General features: G+C 42.0%; 2 protein-coding genes and 4 non-coding genes across 7 annotated transcripts; all 6 read right to left on the bottom strand.

Annotated features, from left to right (window-relative positions):
• Positions 1 to 12,328: 12,328 nt before the first annotated feature.
• LOC118556345 (eukaryotic initiation factor 4A-II) lies at positions 12,329 to 17,848 on the bottom strand. Of its 2 annotated transcripts, XM_036133304.1 has the most exons (11): positions 17,762 to 17,848; positions 16,372 to 16,429; positions 16,134 to 16,266; positions 15,744 to 15,883; positions 15,207 to 15,375; positions 15,005 to 15,114; positions 14,284 to 14,427; positions 13,779 to 13,916; positions 13,604 to 13,693; positions 13,264 to 13,343; positions 12,329 to 12,964 (listed from the first exon to the last, which is right to left on the bottom strand). In XM_036133304.1, exons 1-11 carry the CDS (start codon positions 17,788 to 17,790, stop codon positions 12,820 to 12,822), a joined length of 1,236 nt encoding a protein of 411 aa, XP_035989197.1. In that variant the 5' UTR covers positions 17,791 to 17,848; the 3' UTR covers positions 12,329 to 12,819. The 2 variants fall into 2 exon arrangements, with proteins under 2 accessions (XP_035989197.1, XP_035989198.1); XM_036133305.1 differs by lacking the exon at positions 17,762 to 17,848 and having other exon boundaries at positions 15,744 to 15,812.
• LOC118561304 lies at positions 14,039 to 14,222 on the bottom strand. The gene has a single exon (XR_004929934.1). It is a non-coding gene; the product is annotated as a small nucleolar RNA SNORA81 (small nucleolar RNA).
• LOC118561305 lies at positions 14,497 to 14,676 on the bottom strand. The gene has a single exon (XR_004929935.1). It is a non-coding gene; the product is annotated as a small nucleolar RNA SNORA81 (small nucleolar RNA).
• LOC118561306 lies at positions 15,453 to 15,525 on the bottom strand. Its single transcript, XR_004929936.1, has one exon. It is a non-coding gene; the product is annotated as a small nucleolar RNA SNORD2 (small nucleolar RNA).
• LOC118561308 lies at positions 16,018 to 16,093 on the bottom strand. The gene has a single exon (XR_004929937.1). It is a non-coding gene; the product is annotated as a small nucleolar RNA SNORD2 (small nucleolar RNA).
• Positions 17,849 to 21,414: 3,566 nt separating the features above from the next.
• Positions 21,415 to 22,397, bottom strand: setd9 (SET domain containing 9). The gene has a single exon (XM_012860944.3). It carries the CDS (start codon positions 22,301 to 22,303, stop codon positions 21,470 to 21,472), a length of 834 nt encoding a protein of 277 aa, XP_012716398.2. The 5' UTR covers positions 22,304 to 22,397; the 3' UTR covers positions 21,415 to 21,469.
• Between the last annotated feature and the right edge of the window lie 125 nt (positions 22,398 to 22,522).

The raw sequence follows: 22,522 nt of genomic DNA on the forward strand, positions 1-22,522 counted from the left end.
GAAAACATTGTCCAACATGGTTCAGTTTTTTTAACGCATTGTTTAATTACAGAACCTAAATGGGAAGCATGAAGTCAGTCAAGGTTGATTGGATGATGGATGGAGCTACAGAAAAGGAAAACTGTTTTTGATTTAGTTTTGGGTAACCATCACCTTCCAGCAGAACAACAGCCCTAAACATACAGCCGGGTCAGTGGATGCTGAGGCAGATTGTACGCAATGGTTGCTAACTTTCTGCTGAGTCAGTGCCTACAAACTTCGTTTTTCAGGGGGTGGGCTCGGTCAATTAGCTCCAGTAAAAACAACTCCATCCTTCCGCATCCCAGGAAGCGACTGCTCCAGTGTACGAAGATGGTCCATAAACACATGGATGAGTGAGTTTGGAGTGGGTTCTGTCCCCAATTCTACAAATGTAGGAATTGTAATATAGGATGGTCTTTAGCGACTGGAGTACATCAGGTGCAGAAGGAGATATACAGAAGCAGGAAATGGGGTGGTCCACAGTTTTCAGTTATTATGCCGATTTACAAAAAGTGCATGTCCCAAAAGTGCAAGTGCAATGGAGGATGGTGGAGCCGTGTGTCTTCTCCAGCAGCAGAACAGCAACTGATGAACCAGCTGTCTTAAATACTGTCTCACTAACTGGCTAAAACCATTAAAACTCTACCAGGGGTGTAAATATTAAGATGAGTACATAAAACTATCTAAAACCCTCCATAAACCATAACCACAACCATAAACAATATAAAACACCAAGCTACCACTAAACAGCTCACCTTGGCTCCCTTATACATTTCCCTGCCTTGGTCCAGCCCAGAACCGTCTTAAGACGGTAATTTCTGAACGGGCCTGTTTTATGTGATGGACCTGGACACAAGGACAAGGAAATACAAAGACAAAACATCATTCACTGAAACACTTTAGGATGCAATAAAACACACACACTAAGGGCTAAATGAAAATATTGACTTTGTTGGCACTCTAATTTCTGTCACCCTTCTTCTCCAGGGCCCAACCACTCTACTAAAGAGCTGCAGTGCACTGGATCTAAAATCAGGAAAAAGAAAGACATACTCAAACACTTATAAAATCAACCGGGTAGCAGATTTTTTGTTAATGTGCAAATATGCTTCTTACTAGTGCTGTGGGCTATCTAAAGAGCTAAATATGTAAATTAAAGTGCTCAAGTGAAAAGTTAAAGGTGTGTTTACTAAGAACGTAACAAACAACTGTTTGTTACAGAAATGAATTAGCAGCAACTTTGAGTCAGGCCTTCTGTCCAACACCAGTGGTCTGACCTCACAAATGCACTTCTTGAAGAGTGGACATAAATCCTTAAAAACACTCCTAAACCTTGTAGAAAGACTCCTAGAATAGCTGCAACTGTTATACCAGCAAAGATTGGACCAACATCATATTCAACCTTTTGGATTTACAATTCAGCTCAATTGAAAATACTTTATTAATCCCAAAGAGAAATGACTGCTGGTATTAACTCTGGTCAGGAAGGATCTCCTGAAGCTGTTGGTAAATCTGTTTACATTTTTACTGTATTTTCACTGAAAATGTCCTTTAACCACAGCTGGGAAAGTTTTAATGTAAAAGCGGATTTTATTTTTTAAAGTGTGGCAAGTTCTGCTTTCTTTCTGTCTGTCAGAACCTCTTTCAAAAGTTCCCATCACATAATCATAGTTATTCCAAACACTTGTGGCGTAACAGCATGAACACCCTGCTCTGTTTACAGCTCCGGTACGTACTAGCAGTAAGTCACCGCCATCACCTTGTGAACATTTACAGTGAACACCACACCTCAGTTTAGCACGATTCTTATTGATCCCCAGCTGGGTGTTGGCTTTCTTAGAAAAAAAAATCATTCTTCTTCAAAAACTGTCATTTTGCTCCAAGTTCAAATCCCTGCTGTCTACTCAGCACCTGTCGCTCACATGTTTATTTTTGGTTCCTCATCATGTAACACGATACCGCCTGGATTAACTGTACGGCGAGCAGCTCCTCTGGTTTCTGAGCAGTGCTTCCCGTTAGGACACAGCTATCGGCCTCCATCTGCTCTGCTGGGTTTCATGGCGCCCCAGACATTTGGTTTGAAGGTGAGGTGGCTTATAAACCAAGATGAACATCAATTAATGAAATGTCTTTTTAAAGGCGTAGAAATTAGTGGCTGATGGATCCCCCGACATGCTGCAACCCTGCAACGGATTAACCTACAGGTTTAAAAAAAAAAAAAACAATGGAAGTTTGAACCAGTCGAAACGTCTTCAGATCCAGAATAAACTCATCAAGTCAAAGGTTTTTAAATGTAAAGAAGCAGGGGATAAAATTAAAGCAATAGATGATGGGTAGAGGTCCTGGATGTCCCCTAACATGGTTCATTAGAAGTTAATGTGAAAACAGGGGTAAAATGGTTTCTTTCAGAAAACAAGGCTTTGTTGAGCCCAAAGCCAGTTATCTAACGTCAAAGCACACAAAATGGAGCAAGAATCACAATCATACAAAAGTAAAGACACATTTTCCGTGGTCAAAAGTGAGGCAGAATTCTCCAAAAGGCCCTCAGTCAGCTTTTTAAGTGTTATGTAACTGTTTCAAGATTTTCTCTGAGTTCCTTTTGTCTGTTCTGACTGTAAAGAAAAACTATCAGGATCAATAACAAGAAATGTTTTGCCCTCGTCCTTGTCATGCTAAAAAGCACACATTATATAAAATCCCCAAGAAATTCCAATCTGTGCTCCCGGCTGTTGCTCTTCTAAATGTCTGTGAAAAGTTTCATCGTCCACCCATCAGGCCCACGATGGGTGGACGTAAATCTCTGACCATCACTGTATGGTAAAACTGTCTGTGGAGAAACAGACAGTTTTTTATTTTTTACATTCCAGAAACCTCGGTTACAAAACAAAAGCAAAGGCAGCATAAGTGCGTCAGCAGGAGGAAACAGATGTGCGTACAGACAGGAAATATAAAGGGGCTGCTTTGTAACTGTAGAACATTTTTGAGAGGAAGGAAATAAGAAGTTCATTTGATAACTCATCATGGTTAGATGATGTGAGGTGTTTAACTTTTTGCTTTGCTTGTATAATTTTTCCAGGTTTTGTATAAGTCAGGCTTTCTGTTTAAAAGGCCCACTGAGTCTGGGATATTTAAATTAATGAAGTTTAAATTAATAAAGATGGATCTCTCAGTGTTTGGTTTTAGTCTTTCCCCCTTTTTTTTAAACTTCCCTTTCACAAACTGTCTATTTTCCCTGACCAGCTGGTTCGTTTATCCTAAATCACTGATGAACTGTCCTCAAATTGTCAAAGGCAGACTGCATGACTTGCTGCATGCGCAGTTTGGGGCAAAGCGCAGCCCTACACCTTTCACGGCCTGCTCTGATCGGTTCATTTTTTGCAAATGTTGCAGATGCATCGACTGGGCTGCCCTTAGTGGGAGTGTGACGTTTTAAACTTTGATGTCAGTGATGAGAGAGCTGTCCCATTTTTTTTTTTTTTTTGCAGACGACACTCCAGCCCCGAGCAGCGGCACCGATGACGGCCTGACAATAAATCATACCAAAACATTTCCTTTTTAGCGCAATTAAGATTTCTATTTGCTAAATGCCAACATTTTGAAAGAGATCATTTCTTACAACATCCAGGATTTTTCACCATGTGATAACCTTTAGGGAACAAGAAGGTCTTGCGTTGTATAGTTGTTCTGAATTAACAGAACAGGTTGCAGATTTCACACCAGAACCCGTTCAGCTCCCAGTCATCTGAACCTGGACACGGTATGACAGCTGGACGTTCCCAAGCTGTTTATATTTGTCACACAGCTGAGCCCAAAGCTATTCATACCTCCGGCAGATGTAGATTCAAAATAGTTTTCATTCAGCCAAGAAGTGTGCTTGGCATTTGAAATGAGACATGCTTCTCTTGAAAGGTAATAACACGTTAAATGAGTAACAACTTTGAAAAAGAAAACGAGTGCTTTTATTTGCGTTCTATAAGAAACTGGCAGGTGGAAAGTTCTTGATACTCTTCTCAGTAATCATTAGAAAAATCTTTACTGATGTAAAAGCAATCAAACCCTTCTGATAATAGCTAAGCAGCTTGAAATGTTTCCTCTAGGATTTAATGATTCCTCTTTGGTGATGAGTCTTTGAGGTTGGAGGGCCTCCGTGCCATCACCCTAAATTTAGAGGATCACTTGAAAACTTGATTTCAATTCAATTCAATTCAATTCATTTTTATTTATGTAGTGCCAATTCATGAAACATGTCATCTCAAGGCACTTTACAAAGTCAAATTCAATCATATTATACAGATTGGTCAAAAATGTCCTATATAAGGAAACCAGTTGATTGCATCAAAGTCCCGACAAGCAGCATTCACTCCTGGGGAACCGTAGAGCCACAGGGAGAGTCGTCTGTATTGTCGATGGCTTTGCAGCAATCCCTCATAGTGAGCAAGCATGAAGCGACAGTGGAGAGGAAAACTCCCCATTAACGGGAAGGAAAACCTCCAGCAGAACCGGGCTCAGTGTGAACGGTCATCTGCCTCGACCGACTGGGGTTACAGAAGACAGAGCAGAGACACAACAAGAGAAACAAAAAAGCACAGAAGTACACATTGATCCAGTAATCTGTTCTACATTAGATGGTAGTAGCGGGTGATCTGTCTTCCCTGGATGATGTCATCTGATGTGATTTCTTCTGATTTTCCCATATGTCACAGCAGCGAGGAGTGTTTGCGGTGTTGTCTTAAAATCTGTCCACAGCCGTGCCTGCATGTTACTCACATTGTGACTTCATCAAACCAGAAGCTTAGAAAGTGGGGATATCCCCAGTGTTTAAAAACACAGTAAACTTAATGTACATGTGCTTCTCAATTTAAAAAAAAAATGACATAAAAAATTCTCTATCATGTCACATTATTTTGACATTTGGCAAATATAAATAATTTTGGTAATCCTAACTGACCTAAAACAGTTTTTAAAACAGTTTTGCCTGAAGTAATGTCAGATGGAAAGAAAAGCTGATTAATTGTATATGGGGTAAATTAATATCTGGTTTCAACTGTATTTCTGACTTGCGGTCTGACAAGCTAAACTTTCCTCATCCTCCTGGATTTTTGTCTCATTCTGTTTTTATGGGGGCATCCTCTAAAGAAAACAGAACAACCTATGCTTTCCAGTTGTGAAGATTAACTACATTTTTCTCACCCCCATTAGGTTCCCGGTAATCAGTCATGAAATTCAGCTATCTTCTCAATCAGACAAAGACCACAGATGGATCCTTGTACTTGTAAACTCATACATTTATAGCTCTAGTAAAAAAAAAAAAAATTGCTGAGGATATTTCCCTCTACAGGGGGAGGATTTTTTCTTCCTCTGTCTTTTTCGCCTCAGCTGGCAATCTGTCTCCATCTAACCATTTTTCGCGCATCTTCTTCTCTCACACCAACTACCTTCTTGTCCTATTTCACTTTATCCATAAGAGAGGGATACCCTGTTTCAGTCAGTCACAGAGAATCCAAATACATTGCATTCAGTTATTGTACAGTGGGGGAAAAAACAGAAAATGACGGAATGGAAAAAAAAATAACAAGAGATAAGAAAGAACCAGAGTGTGTACAGAGAGGAGAGGAGATGAAAGACTGAAACACTGAGAAGCAACCAAAAGTTTCCAGACCACTAAAGTGTTCATGTTTGCTTTCACTGGGTAGAGAACGTGTCTTGATGCATTTACCCCAAAACGCATGTGCTTCAGTGGGAGTGGCTTTGCTCAAAACACTGTTATAACACTTATAACAAAAGGCTTTTGCTCTATGTGGTCTTTTTTTTTTTTACACTTTTGAGCCACTGGTCCTTTAAACATCTCTGGAATATCTCAGGAAAAATGTGTGTGGTGTGGCTCCATGATGAGACATCAGATGCTGTAAAGGCTAAACATTAACAGGCTAAAAGAGCTGTTAAATCTCATCTCACCATATCCATCGTTTCGCTTTAATGCAGTTGTGTCATAAAGGGCCTGCACTTTAATGGGAGGCTACTCATGAAACACCCACAACCACATTATTGTGTTGTTGTTGGGAGTTCATTCATAGTTGTCGTTCAGCTGTTTGCTTGCTCTGTTTAGCTCTCTGAAAACTGCAGGATCGATCCAAATACTCTGAAATAACTTGTTTGAGAGCAGGTGGAAAGAACGTGGCAGTAAGACGAAACCAATAGGTGCATCTCAGTTAATGTAAGCCATCAAAAGTGAATTTATGTAAGCAATTTAACAAAAAAGTGAAACATTTTTTTTAGTATTATAGTTGTTACACATGTTTACTATTGAAAAGATGAGTAGGCCACAAAAGAGAATGGCTAAAGATGGCGGCTGTTCTAGGAATGCTGTATTCGAAGCGGATTTATGGGAAGTTGAAGCCATCAAACACGTGAGATGTGGGCTAGATTGAGGTTTTAAATTACTGGAAAAAGAGAACATATGCAAATTTATTGACATCCACCTGAATTTATGTGTGTATATGTGGGAATATGAACCTTCTTGTAAGCAAATAACGTCTAAAAGAGTTTTTTTTTTTAACTTCTCCCAGGAAGTTTGGATGGTGCTGAAACCTTCAGGGTAAAACAGAGGATCTCGTGTGCTGATGGCCCACTTTTCCCTGTCATAGTTATAAGACCCATTCAAGCGACAACTCCCTGTAGTTTTACCTTCTGTTTTCTTGGGGTTGCAGCATCCGAGTCAATGGCTTCAAGTGGATAAGATAGAATACTCCGACAGAGTACTCAGAGCATCTAAATCTTTTAAATTTGTAACAATATATTGTGAAATGCTTTCCAGGCTCCTTTAAAACATTGAAATAGCCCTTTAATTTTGTATTTAGTCAGGAACAGAAGCGTGAAATGACTCACAGAACCCCTCATGCATTTGTAAACTGATTTGTGCTAAAAATGGGAGTTTGTCCTCGCTGGTCATTCATGCACACAATTTAAAGACAATTACACAATTAATGTGTAACTTGTTGTATAAAAAATAGTTTTCATAACTTCTTGACATCTGTCTTTCATATTATATATATATATATATATATATATATATATATATATATATATATATATATATATAGTGCTATTTACTATTATAATAATTATTTTAATGATGAAAATTATTATTATTATTATTATTATTATTATTATTATTATTATTATTATTATTATATACTGCTACTAGTATCATCTAAAATCTTAAATTAAATCTTATTTATTTACATTGTGTTTTAAGGGTTTGTGTACCATGTTGTGTTATTTATGTTTATTTTCTCTCCCTGAGTATTATATTCTATTAGATGTTCATTGATTCATTCACTGATTCAGTGATAAAAAAAAAGGCATCTATAAATATGAATCATGTTTTTCACAACCAGGTTTACAGTTTACTCATCAAGTCTGACATTTGCACACATGCTGTACATCGAGTGGATTTTCTGCCAACACACCACAGGGGGGCGCCTATTCCCACGTATTGACCACAAACTAAATGATTAAAGATAACTGGTACAGGACACAGATGACAGATAACCTTTTTGTTGTTTTGGACTTGTGAGACGCCCCCTCATGCTGTGGCGCTATTGACAAAAAGCCACTTCCCGCTTCCAGAAGCCACTACAGTAGGGGTGACCGACTTGGTGCCCGCAGTCACCAGGCAGGCAGCCCCCAAGGACCACATGGGCGCCCTCAAGCCGGTTCTAAAACTAGCACAACCCTCCAGTGAGCTGCATCTAAAAGGTTATTTTAGTCTGTTGCTCTACTTTTGTAATCACATGTGCATTTATAAATAGATTGAAAAATGACACCTAAAAAAAAAAGCATTGCAAATCTGTTTATTGCTGAGCGCTGGCTCTTCTAGTTCAAAGGTCAGTGCTGGTAGCCCTTCGTGTGACACAGTGCTGATGAAGTAGGTCTCGGTTTCAAAAAGCTTGGTGACCCCTGCACTACAGGGTATACTGTTGTGTTTTACAGGTAGGGGTTTAATTTGTGAAATGCTTGTGTCACCAACCACCAGGCAACCTGACCGGATCACTTGAACCTTAGTGAATAATAGTGAGCCACAGGCTCAGCAGAGTCTTCTGGCTCAGATACTATGTCAGCTGCAGCTTTCTTTAAAAGAAATTACAACAAATGAGCCGGTTTGGAATAATCCCATTATAACCTTCATACAAAACTAGAGTTGTAGAACGTGTCATTGCATTTAGATGAACAAAGCCAGTTATTTGCAACACTAACATCTGATTAGAGTTTTATAAGATTTTCTGTGGGTATTTTCCATCGATCTTTCATTTCAACTATCTATTTTTTTATCAGTCCATACAGTCTGGGTTTTAAATTTTGACTAATGTAGAAAAGTGCAACAGCTGTATAATTAACTTTAACTTTGATACATAGAGAAGTCAGGAAAGTCGGTAATGTTGATGTGAAAGTTGTGGAAGAACCGCGTACCATTGTACCAAACAAAAACCTTGGTAAAGCCGCCACAAGGACATTTTCCCTCTTTGGTCCCGTTCAGGACTGTTGGTGCCGTCAGACTAAATCCTCACTGCCATCTCACCACCATGTGGAATTTCATACCCATTAACCAGGCTGGAGCAGCTCCTCACTCTGGATTATCAGACCATATCTCTGTGGTCCCGATCCCTGCCTACAAACCCCTGATCTCCAGAACCAGACCCGTTGTCAGAACCATTCAGGTTTGGACTGAAGATGTCTGCTAAGTTTTAAAGGAGTGTTTTGAAAACAAAGGAATATACATAATCGGATGCTTTCCTACCCACAAAGACCATCAGAACATTTCCTCACCAGAAACCATGGGTGGACAGCACAGTGTGGTCCCTGCTGAAGGCCTGGGATGCAGCGTACAGATCAGGGGACAGACGGGCCTCCAGCAGGGCTGGAAGTGAGATGGGAAATGGCATCCAGAAGGCAAAGCACAGATACAAGCAGCACATTGAGGACCACTTCAACAGTAACAACTCATGTGACATGTGGAGAGGCATCAGGACCATCACAGATTACAAGCACAGCGACCAGCAGCCCAGCCATAACCCAGCTCTCCCTGACACCTTAAACAGCTTCTTCGCTCGCTTCCACTCTCCAAGCTGCAGAAGGTCAGAATCACCTAATCTGGATGGCATTAAACTGGCCTCTGGTAGTAAAATAAAAAACCTTGGTGTTATTTTTGACCGGGACGTGTCATTTAAATTCCATGTTAAACAGGTTTTCAGGGTTTCCTTTTCTCTCTCCTCTGGAATAAAAGTTAATTGCATTGAAATTGTTTGCTAAATTTGAAATGTTCAAGTTAAAAAAAATGCAATTTACCTGAATGTTCAAAGACTCCCTGAGGGACTAAAAATGTGTAATAAGTGTAATAATTTATCAGATGAAGAACCTGTGGAACCAGCAGCATGTAAACATTTAACGGACTGTGACCTGGGCTGGTGGTTTATTTGATCCTCAGCAGGAGGTGATGGCCCTCAGCTTTGGGGAAGAAGTTTTTTAATTTCTGTTCCTGAATTATTTACCTAATGGGAGACAAACGGTGCACTGCCAGGGTCGGTGGCATCTGTGGCAATACGTTTGGCCATCTTCTGGACTCGTGCTGCACAAACCATGTATTCCCCTGTGCTGGTCTTACCCCCCGTGTTAAATCCTTCCTCCCTTGTGCCGTGCAGCTTTCATACCGTATTGTTACGTTGAGACAAGATGCTTTAAATTATGGCTGTATAAAGGTTTATGAGCAGCTGAGTAGAAAGTCCAGTTTGATTCAGTTTCCTAGGAAAGACGAGCCGTTGTTGGACTTTCTTCACCAGGTGGGAGGTGTTCACAGTCCACGAGAGGACATGTGAATGGCCTGTTGGTGAGGAAGTCACTGATCAGGGAGCAGAGAGGTGCTGTTAATCCCAGGTTAATCTCAGGGAGCACGGTGCTGAATGCTGAGCTAAGTCCATGAATAGCTTTATAACATAGGTGATGGAATGCTGCAGATCAGTCAGCACTGAGAGAAGTGCCAGCGAGACGGTATCATCCCTAGAGTGATTCTCCCTGTAGGCGAACTGCTGGCTGTCCAGGCCAGCAGGGATGGCGTCTTTGATGCGTTTCATAAGGATGATCTCAAAGCACTTCATGATGACATGGATCAGAGCAACAGGGTGGTAATCTTTGAGGCAGGTGATGGGTGTTTTCTTAGGAACGGGCACAATGATGGAGGAGTTCAGACCGGCAGGGACCATGGAGAGCTGCAGGGAGAGGTTAAAGATGTTCAGAAAAACCCTGTGAGTTGGTCAGCACAGGATTTTAGCATCCAACCTGTCACCATGTCTGGACCTGCAGCCTTTTTGGTGTTGACCTTCCTTAAGGTGGACGTCACTTGGTGCAGCAACAGGAGGAGGGGCTGATGGTGTTCCTCTGGCTAAGGAAGATGTTCAATTTCATTTGTATAGCGCTAATTCACAATACACATCACCTTAAGGCACTTTTTAAAGTCAAATTCAGTCACATCATCCAGACAGATTGGAAAAAAAGTTTCCTATCTAACCCAGTAGATTGCATCAAGTCTCTCCAAAGCAGCATTCATTCCTCCTAAAAGAGCTTAGAGCCACAGGGGCAGTTGTCTGTATTGTCGATGGCTTTGCAGCAATCCCTCATAGTGAGCAAGCATGAAGAGACAGAGGAAAACTCCCCTTTAACAGGGAGGAGAAGCTCCAGCAGAACCAGGCTCAGTATGAACGCTCATCTGCCTCGACCGACTGGGGGTTACAGAAGACAGAGCAGAGACACAACAAGCATAGAAGGACAACCTAATCCAGGAATCCTATATAGTACAAGCAGATGATCCGTCTCCCTGGATGATGTCACAGTTAACAGAACGCCAGACCAGGTGAACCTACGGTGAAGAGAAAAAAGAGAGAACAAAATGTTGAAAGCTTAAACAACAAACTGCAAATTGGAGAACAGCAAGAGGCTCTGATGTCCTCCAGCAACCAAAGCCTATAGCAGCATAACTACAGAGATAGCTCAGGGTAACATGAGCCAACCTGATAGCTAAAGGATCTGCCTCCCATTCTCCTTTTAGAGACTCTATAGGAACCACCAGCAGACCTGCAGTCTGAGAGCGAAGTGCTCTGTTAGGAACATACGGGGTAATCAGAGCTCTGATATATGATGGAGCTTGATTATTAAGGGCTTTATATGCAAGAAGGAGAATTTTAAATTCTTTTCTCGGTTTAACAGGAAGCCAATAAAGGGAAACTAAAATAGAAATCGGCCCAATATATATATATATATATATATATATTTTTTTTTTTTTACTTCTGAAGGAATGTTTGATACATTCACACAATTGCAGTCAGTATTGTATATCGTTCTTTAAATTAGCTACCAGTCTTTTTTGATTTGGAACGTTTACACTTTATCAGATGCTTAGGGCTACCTGCACACTTTTAGTTTCTCGGCAAATGCGATTTGGCACATTCAACTTGAACACTTTACTTTTATCTGAATATGCCTTAACAATTGCACAATATATTTACTCTGTCTGTTCAGCTTAACTTTAAATGTAGCTTTTCTCCAGTGCTTTCACATTTTTGTGGGTCTTTTCAATGAATTATTCAATGTTTGCCTGGACTTCTTTGTGTTGTGTGTTCTGAGCCGTCTCAAGACATTTAGTTGAGGCTTTTTACCAAAAAAAAAAAAATTTCATTAAAAAGATTAAAAGCTAAGAGCTCAAGAACAGAGACATCTTATTGTAGTAGAACTTTACAAGAAACTGCTCAAATACAGAATGTTCATTAACTAGCAGTGTTGGCCATTTATGGCAAAGCAGACAGCCAGGATACTGCCTTTCAGATCCTGCATGTAGTTAATTTCACTTGCCTGTAGAGAGAGCTGTGTACACATTTATCAACACTGCACCCAATCAGACAAGTTTCTATATTGAATTTAAAGGCCAATACTTCATCGTTTATTATATTATGAGGCAGTCTCTTGCTGCTCTGGAACTGCAGGTTCCTAATCACTACGCCATTCGCATGAACAAAACGTCTCATGTTTAGACGGTGCTAGAATCACCCATGCATGTTGAGAATCAATACGGTTATTTTTTCTGGGGGAAAAAAAACTGACAATGACAGCACCAAATATTTACTTACAGCAATTTGTTTATTAAGACATTCATACAATTGAGGAGAGGAGGGAGTCTGAAAAGGAGTGAAAATGGTAATATACTCTGTTAAGGGTAAAACCACATCAGCAAATATGGCCAACCACGGAGGAACTAATAGCATTGTGGGATTAAAAAATATATATATGGTACATTTAAATTAAAACATTCACAAAAGAAACAAAAGCAAGTGAATCTACAGTATAACATGACAAGTGCCTCTATTAAGCAGGCTCACAAGACATCGCACATATGTTAGCATAACATAATTTGCAGACTTTATACAGCACTTATACCTTTTAGTCCACAAGTAGGTTACTAAATGGTGGAGAACATCGAATACACGCACCTTATTTAAACATGAAAAGAAATACCTGATAAGGACCCTCATGTTTACACACCCCATGGCTTTGTAGCTCCAACCAGCCGACCGACGAGGTTAGAATCTACCGCTGTGCAGGAGGGACGAACATAGAAGTCACCTCGCTTTTAACGCATACCAAAAATCTGATCCAAGGTTTAGCATTGAGAAGTTTTTTCCCCCTCGAATAATATAAGCACAATGCAAGTGAACGACCGCTATCACTGCGTAAAAAAGAAACAAATCTCCGGGCCTAAATCAGGTCAGCCACATTCATAGGCATCTCCTCCACGGTTGTATTGTAAAATGTCTCGATGTCCCGAAGGATCCTCTTGTCCTCCTCAGTGACAAAGTTGATAGCAACTCCTTTTCTGCCAAAGCGACCACCGCGACCGATCCTGCAGGAGGACAAGGAGCCGTTAGTCCACGGCTCATGATCTAGATCAGAGCTGTTCAGCCCCGGTCCTCAGGACCTGCCGTCCTGCAGGTTAGAGATGTCTCTGCTCCACCAGACCTGAATCATGACCTCCTCAGCAGCCACCAGGGGCAGCAGAGGCCTGTTGATCAGCCAGTCATTTAAAGCAGGCATGTGGAGGCAGGGACACCTAAAACATGCAGGACAGGGGGTCCTGAGGACCAGGGTTAAAGACCCCTGGTCTGGACGTTTTGATGGAGCGCTTCATTTGCTTCAACTCACCTATGAATGTAATTCTCACGATTCGTAGGAAGGTCGTAGTTGATGACCAGAGAAACCTGCTGTACATCAATCCCACGAGCCTGGAGGGACAGAAAAGCATCTCAGACATGCTCCAAACCTAACAGAACAACTGTGACATGAGTGAATCAGCACATGGATTAATAATGTCGCCCGTGTTTAGATAGAAGATTCCTACATTAGAAGAACCCACTGTGGAGAACGAGCCTTTATCTCCCAAATGCTTTGCCTGCTTGGCCATTTTTAGACTGCTGCAGCATTTGAAACAATTTGGGTTACATTGCAGATTAATAATTACAAGATTTCCATTCTTGATACCAACCAGAAGATCAGTTGTGATCAACACTCTGCTGGAGCCAGATCGAAACTCTCGCATAATCACGTCCCGCTCTTTCTGGTCCATGTCCCCATGCTGTGAATTTAAAGACCACGTCAGCTGAGAGTCAGACCTTAAGGAACATAAAGACTTGCTTTAGAAACACCAGAGCCGATCATACCAGAGCAGATACTGTGAAGTCTCTAGCGTGCATCTTCTCAGTCAACCAGTCGACTTTTCTCCTGGTGTTGAGGAAGATCACAGCCTGGGTGATTGTCAGAGTTTCATACAGGTCACACAGAGTGTCCAGCTTCCATTCCTGGAGACAGACCAGAACTATGAATTACCCTGACAAGTCACAGCCCAAGCCTGCAGTAATATGGAGAGAGAAAAAAAACAAATCAAATAACATCTGGCTGAAACCAGAAGCAGCAACACAAGATGTGTAACACAGGGTCTTGAGACAAAGGACAGCGGACATTAAGAAAGAGGTCCCTCCTAGGCTCATTGTCGACCCTGTGCTTTTGATCTTCTTCCCTGGTGTACCCATGCTTACACGGCCACATGAGCCAAACCTGGCAGGCTTGGCTCCTGCAGTTTTAGCAGGGTGCTTTGGAGGGAAGAGATTTATTCATGTGGATGAAGGACGCATGTTGCCATGTTCAGCGTGAAACAAGCAGACCAACCTCTCTCTCCACATTAATGTAGAACTGCTTGATACCCTCCAGGGTAAGCTCCTCCTTCTTCACCAAGATGCGAACAGGGTCTCGCATGAATTTCTTCGTCACCTCCAATACGTCGGCAGGCATGGTGGCTGAGAGCAAGACCACCTGAGAAGGGGGAGAAGCGTTAGAAAAGGCCGACCAGCGGAGCATTTACAGCAGCTAACATGCTGATTCAGGTGTGGCACTTCACCTTGAGACAACAGCCAATGAACATTAAGAAAGAGGTTCGACTGCATCTCATTTCCGGTGCAGTGCACGATCATCTCCTTCTGCGTAATACTCTGCTGGCATTGTTGCATGAAACAGAACATCTGGATCACACAACTATAGCAGATTTCTGGAGATGCAGAAGGCTGAATATCCAGGAATGCTGCACACATTCCAATATTTCCCCAAACTGGGTTTTCATTTTCAATCCTTTTTTAGCCAATTACTGAAGCATAAAAATTAATTTATGGCTAATATTTTTCACTGATCGTGGTAAGTATGACATTCCCAAAAGAAAAGATGGAAGGAAGCAAGACAAGGAAAGTTAAAAACAGAAAACTGGATATGAAATGAATCACAAAACAGAGATCATGGAGAATCAAAGATGGATAAATGAAGGAGCGTGGACAGAGAGACAGATCATGGAAAAACAAAGACGACTATGAGACTGCAGGACAAAGTCTGGAACACATACCTGAATGTTTGTGCTCAGCTTCTGGAAGATCTCATAGATCTGATCCTTAAACCCCCGACTCAACATCTCATCGGCTTCATCAAGAACAAACATCTTGATCCATTTTGGAGCTAAATGATACAGATAATGAAAATAAAGTTTTCATGGGCTCAATTAGAACCTAGAATAAAAAAAGCTTTTTCTACCAACTAATATCGCATACACAGATGTCTCCTGTTCAGCATGTCGTACACGCGGCCCGGCGTGCCCACCACTATGTGAGGAGCCTCGGCCTGGAGCTTCTGAATCTCACTGCGGAGGTTGGTACCCCCGATGCAAGCATGGCAGGTTGCCCCCATGTAGTCACCAAGAGCCAGAATGACCTTCTGGATCTATGGAGAGAAGAGAGGGGCACAGGTTCAGGGCGGCTGAGTGAAGACATGCAAACTAACGAGTACAGGAATCTGTTGAGTGATCAGCAAAGTACAAGGAACTCTCCATTTCAAGTCAGTCCCGAAAGATGGTATACCATCATATCACTCAGTGTTGCAGACAAACAGAATTCAATCAGCCAAATAATGCTTCAGGCCGATGCAGCCATGGACAGAGACTGCACCAGCCACAAAAACTTTTAAAATATTATTCAGAAATGTGCGACAAATCTTTAAAAAGAAGGTACCTTCGCATCTGAACAGTGTCCTCAGTATGCTGCCTAGGTCTGAGACACTGCTGAGGTCACATGACCTCAGGAACAGCGTACCTGCTGAGCCAGCTCTCTGGTAGGAGCCAAAACCAGAGCCTGAGTCTCCTTCTGCTCAATGTCCAGCTGCTGCAAGATAGAGATGGCAAACGTGGCTGTCTTGCCAGTTCCTGACTGGGCTTGGGCAATGACATCGTAGCCTAACAGTGAGGAAACACATTTCATATTCCTTCACATAAAGCTCTAACAGAACACACAAGGCATGGCTTAATATTGCTGGGTAATCTGTGTGCCTCTTGGCAGCCATTCCATTTAAAACAAGCGGAGGACTATTGAGTGATCAGTAAAAAAATAAAAGTATCCCCATATGCTGGGTAAGTCCCGAAAGATGGTAAAGCATCATTTCACTCAGTCCCCAAAACAATCCCCTTCTCGTCTCGATGCCTGTACCTTTGATGCACGGGATGATGGCCCTCTGCTGAATGGCAGACGGCTTTTCAAAACCATAAGCGTATATTCCCCTGAGAAGAGACTCCTTCAGGTTCATATCATCAAAATTGTCTGTGATCTCATTCCAGTTGCTCTGTGTCGGCAAGAGAGAACAAAACCAATTGAGAGCGATGATGACCCAAATCACTGCATGCCCCATATTTGCAGCCGATTGGACCAAACTGAGTGTTGGACTTACCTCGATGACACCATCAGGCTCCATTCCTTCTGGCCCCCCATGGTCTCTATCTCTTGAGCTGTTGGGACAGGGGATCAGATAAATGCCTTGCCATCACATAACTTGGGTAGACATCCTATCACGCATTTGCTAACGTTGTTTTCCTCCACATTAACCGCCCTTTTTACCCCTTGCCTCTCCGTTTTGGCTCAGTGAGTTCAATGATAGCATGTGTCGAGTTCAAGGGGGCTAGTATGCGTCAGTTTCTAGAACGTATTTGGATTTTTATATAAAACCAGTACACTTTAAAATGCTGCACCTGCAAATATCACATAAATAAATATATTTATGTACTTTTATTAGAAATACACTAGACTTTTCCTGGGCCATACAGATCTCCAGTTTTTAGAGGCCTGATCTACACGGTCTGACCAATCCTGTAGTTTTCCCCCAAACCAATAATGTTAAAATGTGCCAGGCCTCAATAATTTAGTAGTTTTCAACCAAACGGAAAATCGTCTTCCATCTATATACCGTGATCTACATTTTGTGCAACAAGCAAAAACGTCCGTATCCACTACACACATTTAAACGGAATATTTCAAGAAATACGATAACGGTTTACGCCAGAGTCACGCAGCTTTCACTACAACCTGGGAGAACTGCTGATGCATCGCCGTCCCGTTTCATCCACTACCTGGATCCTACGCCCTGGGACAGAGGAAGGGGCCGCCATCGGACTCGGCTACATCACACGTGTAGTGAGCGTGCCCGCAGCGCCCCGGGTCACGCCCCGCGTGTCTCCTTACAACAGCCCGGAGCCGCGGCGGGCGCACGTGTCAAATTCCACGAGCCGGCCCCTCAACCGCCGGCCCCTGCGAAGCACCGTCGATTATATAACCCTGGTGGCGGGTTCGCTACGGTTCGCGTTAACTGCGGTTAAAGTGTAACAACCCCGGTTCGGGTGTGTTCTGCTTACTGTAACATGGAGTGCCTGCCTCACTGATGGTCAATATGTCGGAGAAGTGGGCCTGTACTGGCACTGGTGGCTTCCGCCCTAAACTAGGCCCAGAAGCACCCTGGCCCAACGGTTCCCCTGGCAAGAGCCGACCAATTTTAATTAAAATAAAACTTATTTTAAGCCCAGATGAGTGTCGACGAAGTTTAACGTTAATAGAACTCATAACGACTAGTCTTAAATAATGCACCATAACGGTAATTTACAGCCATGGCGCTTTGGTGCGGCTAACTGCTACGCTAGCAAGCAAAATCACTCCGACAGCAGTTAGGCCTAACTAACTCGATATAAACTAATTCGCGGTCATAAAACTCACTAGACAGTCCAGGTCGTCTAGGTACAATCAAATATTAGGTATTGACTTGGAAAATGAACCAAATTTGAGCTTATTACCTGTTGTAATCAGCAGAATCGCTAGACATGATCCGTTCACAACTTCAGCATGCGACTGAAAAGATCGCTGATGGCGACGCCAACTGCTTTTATGCGGCTGGACTATGTTGCCTGACGTTTGTTATTCTCAGTTTTATTTTAAAAGCACTACCATTTAACATAAATATTTCATTTACCACGGTTAATGGTATATAATAGCAATATATGAAAATTAATGCTTTATTAAGCGATACTTTATTATAAAATGATCGGACTACATTTCCCAGCGGAGGGATAATGCAGTAATAGGTAGTGCATCGACTGCTACAGCGTCTCTGACAGGTCAAAACTCGGCCTGACAAGGTTGCGCAAGAACTTTAAGGCTCGTTCTCGGTAACTGGTAAAAGAGTTAAGTAAAGCCATGAAAATGCTTTTGCATCAGAATAGCCATGTTGTCGTGATATATTTGTTGGACTTTGAAAAGACAGACTGTGCGGCAGTAACGCAACTTCTTCATAGCTAAGTTCTGTAATGTCCAGTGTTGTACATATTGTTTCGTTGTAAAGAGTCATGCGTATGTCGTATGACCGAAAATTGTCAGAAAACCTGATTGTCCAGAGAAACCAGTCCCTATTCACTGTAGCGCTCTTATAAGCCATGCAATCCTTCTTCCATTCTTAAATTCACAAATTCTTTTTTTTTTTTTTTTACCTTCTTGCTCTGTCTGAACGTCCCAGTGATCCTCACTGGCCATTAAATGTGTTGTTCCATAGGATAATGTCTGCACGTTTTAAATCTTAATTTCAGTATTTCAACACAGTAGAATGAACAACATTTTAGCAAAGGCTACTTTCAATAAAAGCTTAGTGGTTGTGTTCTTATAGTCTGTCTAAAACACTGGTGTTTAAAACACTGGTGTTTTGACAAAAAGATGCTTTATGCAGATTTTATCATAAACAAATAAACTCCTCAATACGATTCTCTTTCATATGCGCTTGCAGTCAGAAGTTAAAATCTCTCATCATTAGTGTGATTGTCATATTATTATTTTTTAACAATGTTTTACTTTTGGAACGATTACACAACGCACCACTGTAGAGATTCTTAAAAAGAAGAATTTGGTTCTTGCCAATTTGACCTTGTAGATTTACTCTCTTAAAATATGGCATAATCCCCACTAATTCTTGGACTGAAGTTGTAAGACAAACCACAATGGTTTGTGCAGCTTCCAAAAAACAATTTTGATGTGTGTTTGGTATTGTTGTCTTGTTGACACTGGACACCCAGCTGTGTTCAACTTACCTACTTTGATTTCCACTTCTAGCTGAATGGTTCCTGGATTGCTTCCAAACATCATTACCAATTTCCTTTCATATGAGGTTGACAGTTTGGGTCTTACTCCAGTCAAAGTTTGAGCTGTCTAGCCACAATGACAAGAAAATAGTTTGGAGGAGTCAAGGCGATGCTTTTAAATCTAATAGTTCTTAACCATCGGCCAGTATGGTGTAGGTAGAATCAAGCTGTGGGGGTGTGCATTGCCTTTGGTACAGGTGCATCACACAAATTAGATGGAAAAAATGAAGATGGGCACCTTCATCCAACCCAATCTTGGACTAGATTAGATTAGATTAGATTAGATAGAACTTTATTGATCTCACAATGGAGAAATTCACTTGTGACATCGGCTATTATAAGCAACAGAAGGTCCACAAAGGAGGAAAAGGTGCATGAAGTGTAGTGCATCCAGATATATACAGTGGATGGGAAAAATAAAGAAGAAAAGATTTAAGGTGACTTATATACATTAAAGATTTAAGGTATTTTATGAACATTCAAGTGGTGGCATAGAAATCAGTCCTATAACATATTTTTATCAGAGGTTTCTGGTTTGTTAAATAAATAAATAAAATAAGTCTGTCACTAAAGGAGCTGCTCAGCTCCTCTACAGTCTGGTGCAGGGGGTGAAAGGTGTCTGATGGATGTGAACTTGGACAACACCCTCCTCTCAGCCACTTCCTCCACAGAGTCCAGAGTACAGCCCAGGACAGAAGTGGCCTTCCTCACAAGCTTATTCAGCCTCTTTCTGTCCCGCTCTGTGCTGCCAGGAGCCCAGCAGACGACACCGTAGAGGAGGGCTGAGGCTACCACAGAGTCATAAAAGGTTTTTAGCAGAGGCCTGCTCACTCCAAAGGACCTCAGCCTCCTCAGGAGGTGGAGGCGGCTCTGGCCCTTCTTGAACAGAGCTTCAGTGTTGTGAGTCCAGTCCAGTTTATTGTTGATGTGAACACCCAGGTATTTGAAACTCTCCACAGTTTCTATGTCCTGCACCCTGGATGTTCACAGGTGAGTGAGGTGGGGATCTTCTCCTGAAGTCGATCACTAGATGGGGGTTGGTGACCTAGTGGTCAGAGCTAGGTACTTGCATCTTGGAGAGGCCACAAGTTCCCAGGTTCAAATCCCACACTCTGCCACTCTGGGTCCCTTTCTGCACAGAGAGGATGCCTCTGAGAATACCGCTGGAGAAGAGGCATTTGTGAACAACAAATTTTAAAGCGATCATTGAGGTAGGGGCCTATAAGCCTGAACAAGTTGTTAATATGGATGAGACAGGGGGGGTCTTTGGCTCTTCACAACCACTAATGAGCATTTTTCTTTTGGATAAACTTTACATACAGAAGCCCACTCTCACAAACACCTACAGGTGCTTGGATCCAGGTATTTACAGACTCACTTCCATACAAAAAAAACCCTATTATTATCTTCAGCTGTCACTTTATACATGTCGTATTAATTAATACTTCAGTGATGGTATCAAGGCGCTACTTTATTGTCTCTGTGATACTTTTTCTGTTGTTCTCTTTACATCTCTCTTTGCAGGTTAAGAAGCAGACTGGTGTTTTATCATTCTCTCTCTTTCATCTCCTCTTTCTTTCACATTTTCTCCTTTTTTCCCCCCTTTATTTCTCTTTTCTACTGCAGTGTAGTGTCCATATAACATGAAGTATTCCCTGCATAAATTATAATAAAGCTATTTACATGTATAAATCAAGCGGAGCACTATGGCGAAAGCGGTACGGCTCCACTTGTGAAAGTAAAATATTTTGGGCTGTTTTTGGTATTAGGACAACAATTCTTATTGCTACATTGCCAGACAGGACACTATTAAAAAAAAAAAAAGGGAAAAAAAAGAAAAACCTGGGCTCTAATAACACCTGAGGAGGGCCACAAACTGATCGACTCCATGCCACACAATATTCTGAGATACTGAATTTGGGGCTTTCATTAGTTGTCAGTTATAATCATCAAAACTGAAATAAATATACGCTGGAAATACATCAGTCTGTGTGTAATGAATGAATATGATATACAAGTTTCACTTCTGGAATGGAATTATTGAAAAAAATAAACTTTTTCATGATATTATATGACCAGCACCCGTATATATGTGGAGCCTGTAGGCGTAAACGTGACCAGTGTGGATTAGATTCAAGGTTGTGCAAGCAATTCTCTCTTCTAGAAATATTACAGATATTGTGATAGTCAAGCCCACTATGAGTGTCTGTAGAATTTCTGACCATATCAGTACAACATACTCTGTGTACCAGGCATGTACCACCAAAATATGAATATTGTGTAAAAACAAATGTTTAGAAGAATGAAGTGTCGAAGGCGTGTTTGATTTGCTTTTTTTACTCTTTATTTGTTTTTCAGAAAGGAAGCTGAAGTATTTCACCGCACAATGGTGTAGTAGTTGGAGAAAAGCTCCTCCCCTGCTCGTATGTCTCTGAGCGACACAAGGACAACACATCGTAGAGGTCTCTGAGTACACGGGCTGTAGTTGACATTTGGGAGATACTGGCGAAGTTCGATGGGAAAGCTGTCTGGGACGTCGTACTCCTGGTAGCAGACATTTGCAGGCCTTTCATTGGAGCAGTTGTTGACATACTGGCCCACAGCCAGTGGATTCTGTGGACTGTCTGTCAGCCAGCTGGTGTCACTTGTCAGATAGGGACCCATTCTATCCCTACCACTGCATGACCGGAACACCATTCTGGAGATGCCTTTGTCATTCCCATCAACTAGGACCCCATCAATGCACCTGAATACAAAGGGGTTTCTGATGGACTGAAGGAGGATGGGCTCGTAGGGCTGGTAAACTGTACCGGGATACATGGCAACTGTGGCTCCTTCGGGTACAAATCCCCTGGTGACAAACACACCGGTTCCAGCAAAGGGTAAAGAACTGGGCCTCCTCTCGACACAGAACCCCAGAGACTGAAAGACGACATCTCTTTCGATCTGATCTTGATCACGTGGTAACCGGGACAAGAAGTTCGTGTGGACTCCAGGGAGCAAGCCCCCTCTGCTCCTGAGGAGGGCTCTGAAGAGCATTAGTAGGGTCTGTGCGACCTGCTCATCTTGGATCACTTTATCCTCCGTGCGATCGGTCACCTGGCGCAGGGTCTTCTCATTCTTAGACAGGTTAAAAACAACCCAGGGCACGAAGCGGTGTCTGTAAGATCGCCACTTCTCCTGAAACCTCCGGAGAGCCGCTGTAAACATCCAGAGACTCGCAACACCAGGAAGCAGATTGCGCTGCGTTCAGGTTGTCTCGGAAGGGAAGAGGGAATGGCGTCACACCCGGCAAAGTACATTGTGGCCACTGATCGGAAAACCAGTGTTACCGACGTATGTGATACGTCGCGATATAAGTCGAATATGTAAACAAAACTGTCAGAAGGGCAACTACATTGTATATACACAGCAGCCATATTAAACGCG

This window comes from Fundulus heteroclitus, unplaced genomic scaffold, assembly GCF_011125445.2.
Source record: "Fundulus heteroclitus isolate FHET01 unplaced genomic scaffold, MU-UCD_Fhet_4.1 scaffold_605, whole genome shotgun sequence".
Taxonomy (NCBI): Eukaryota; Metazoa; Chordata; class Actinopteri; order Cyprinodontiformes; family Fundulidae; genus Fundulus; species Fundulus heteroclitus.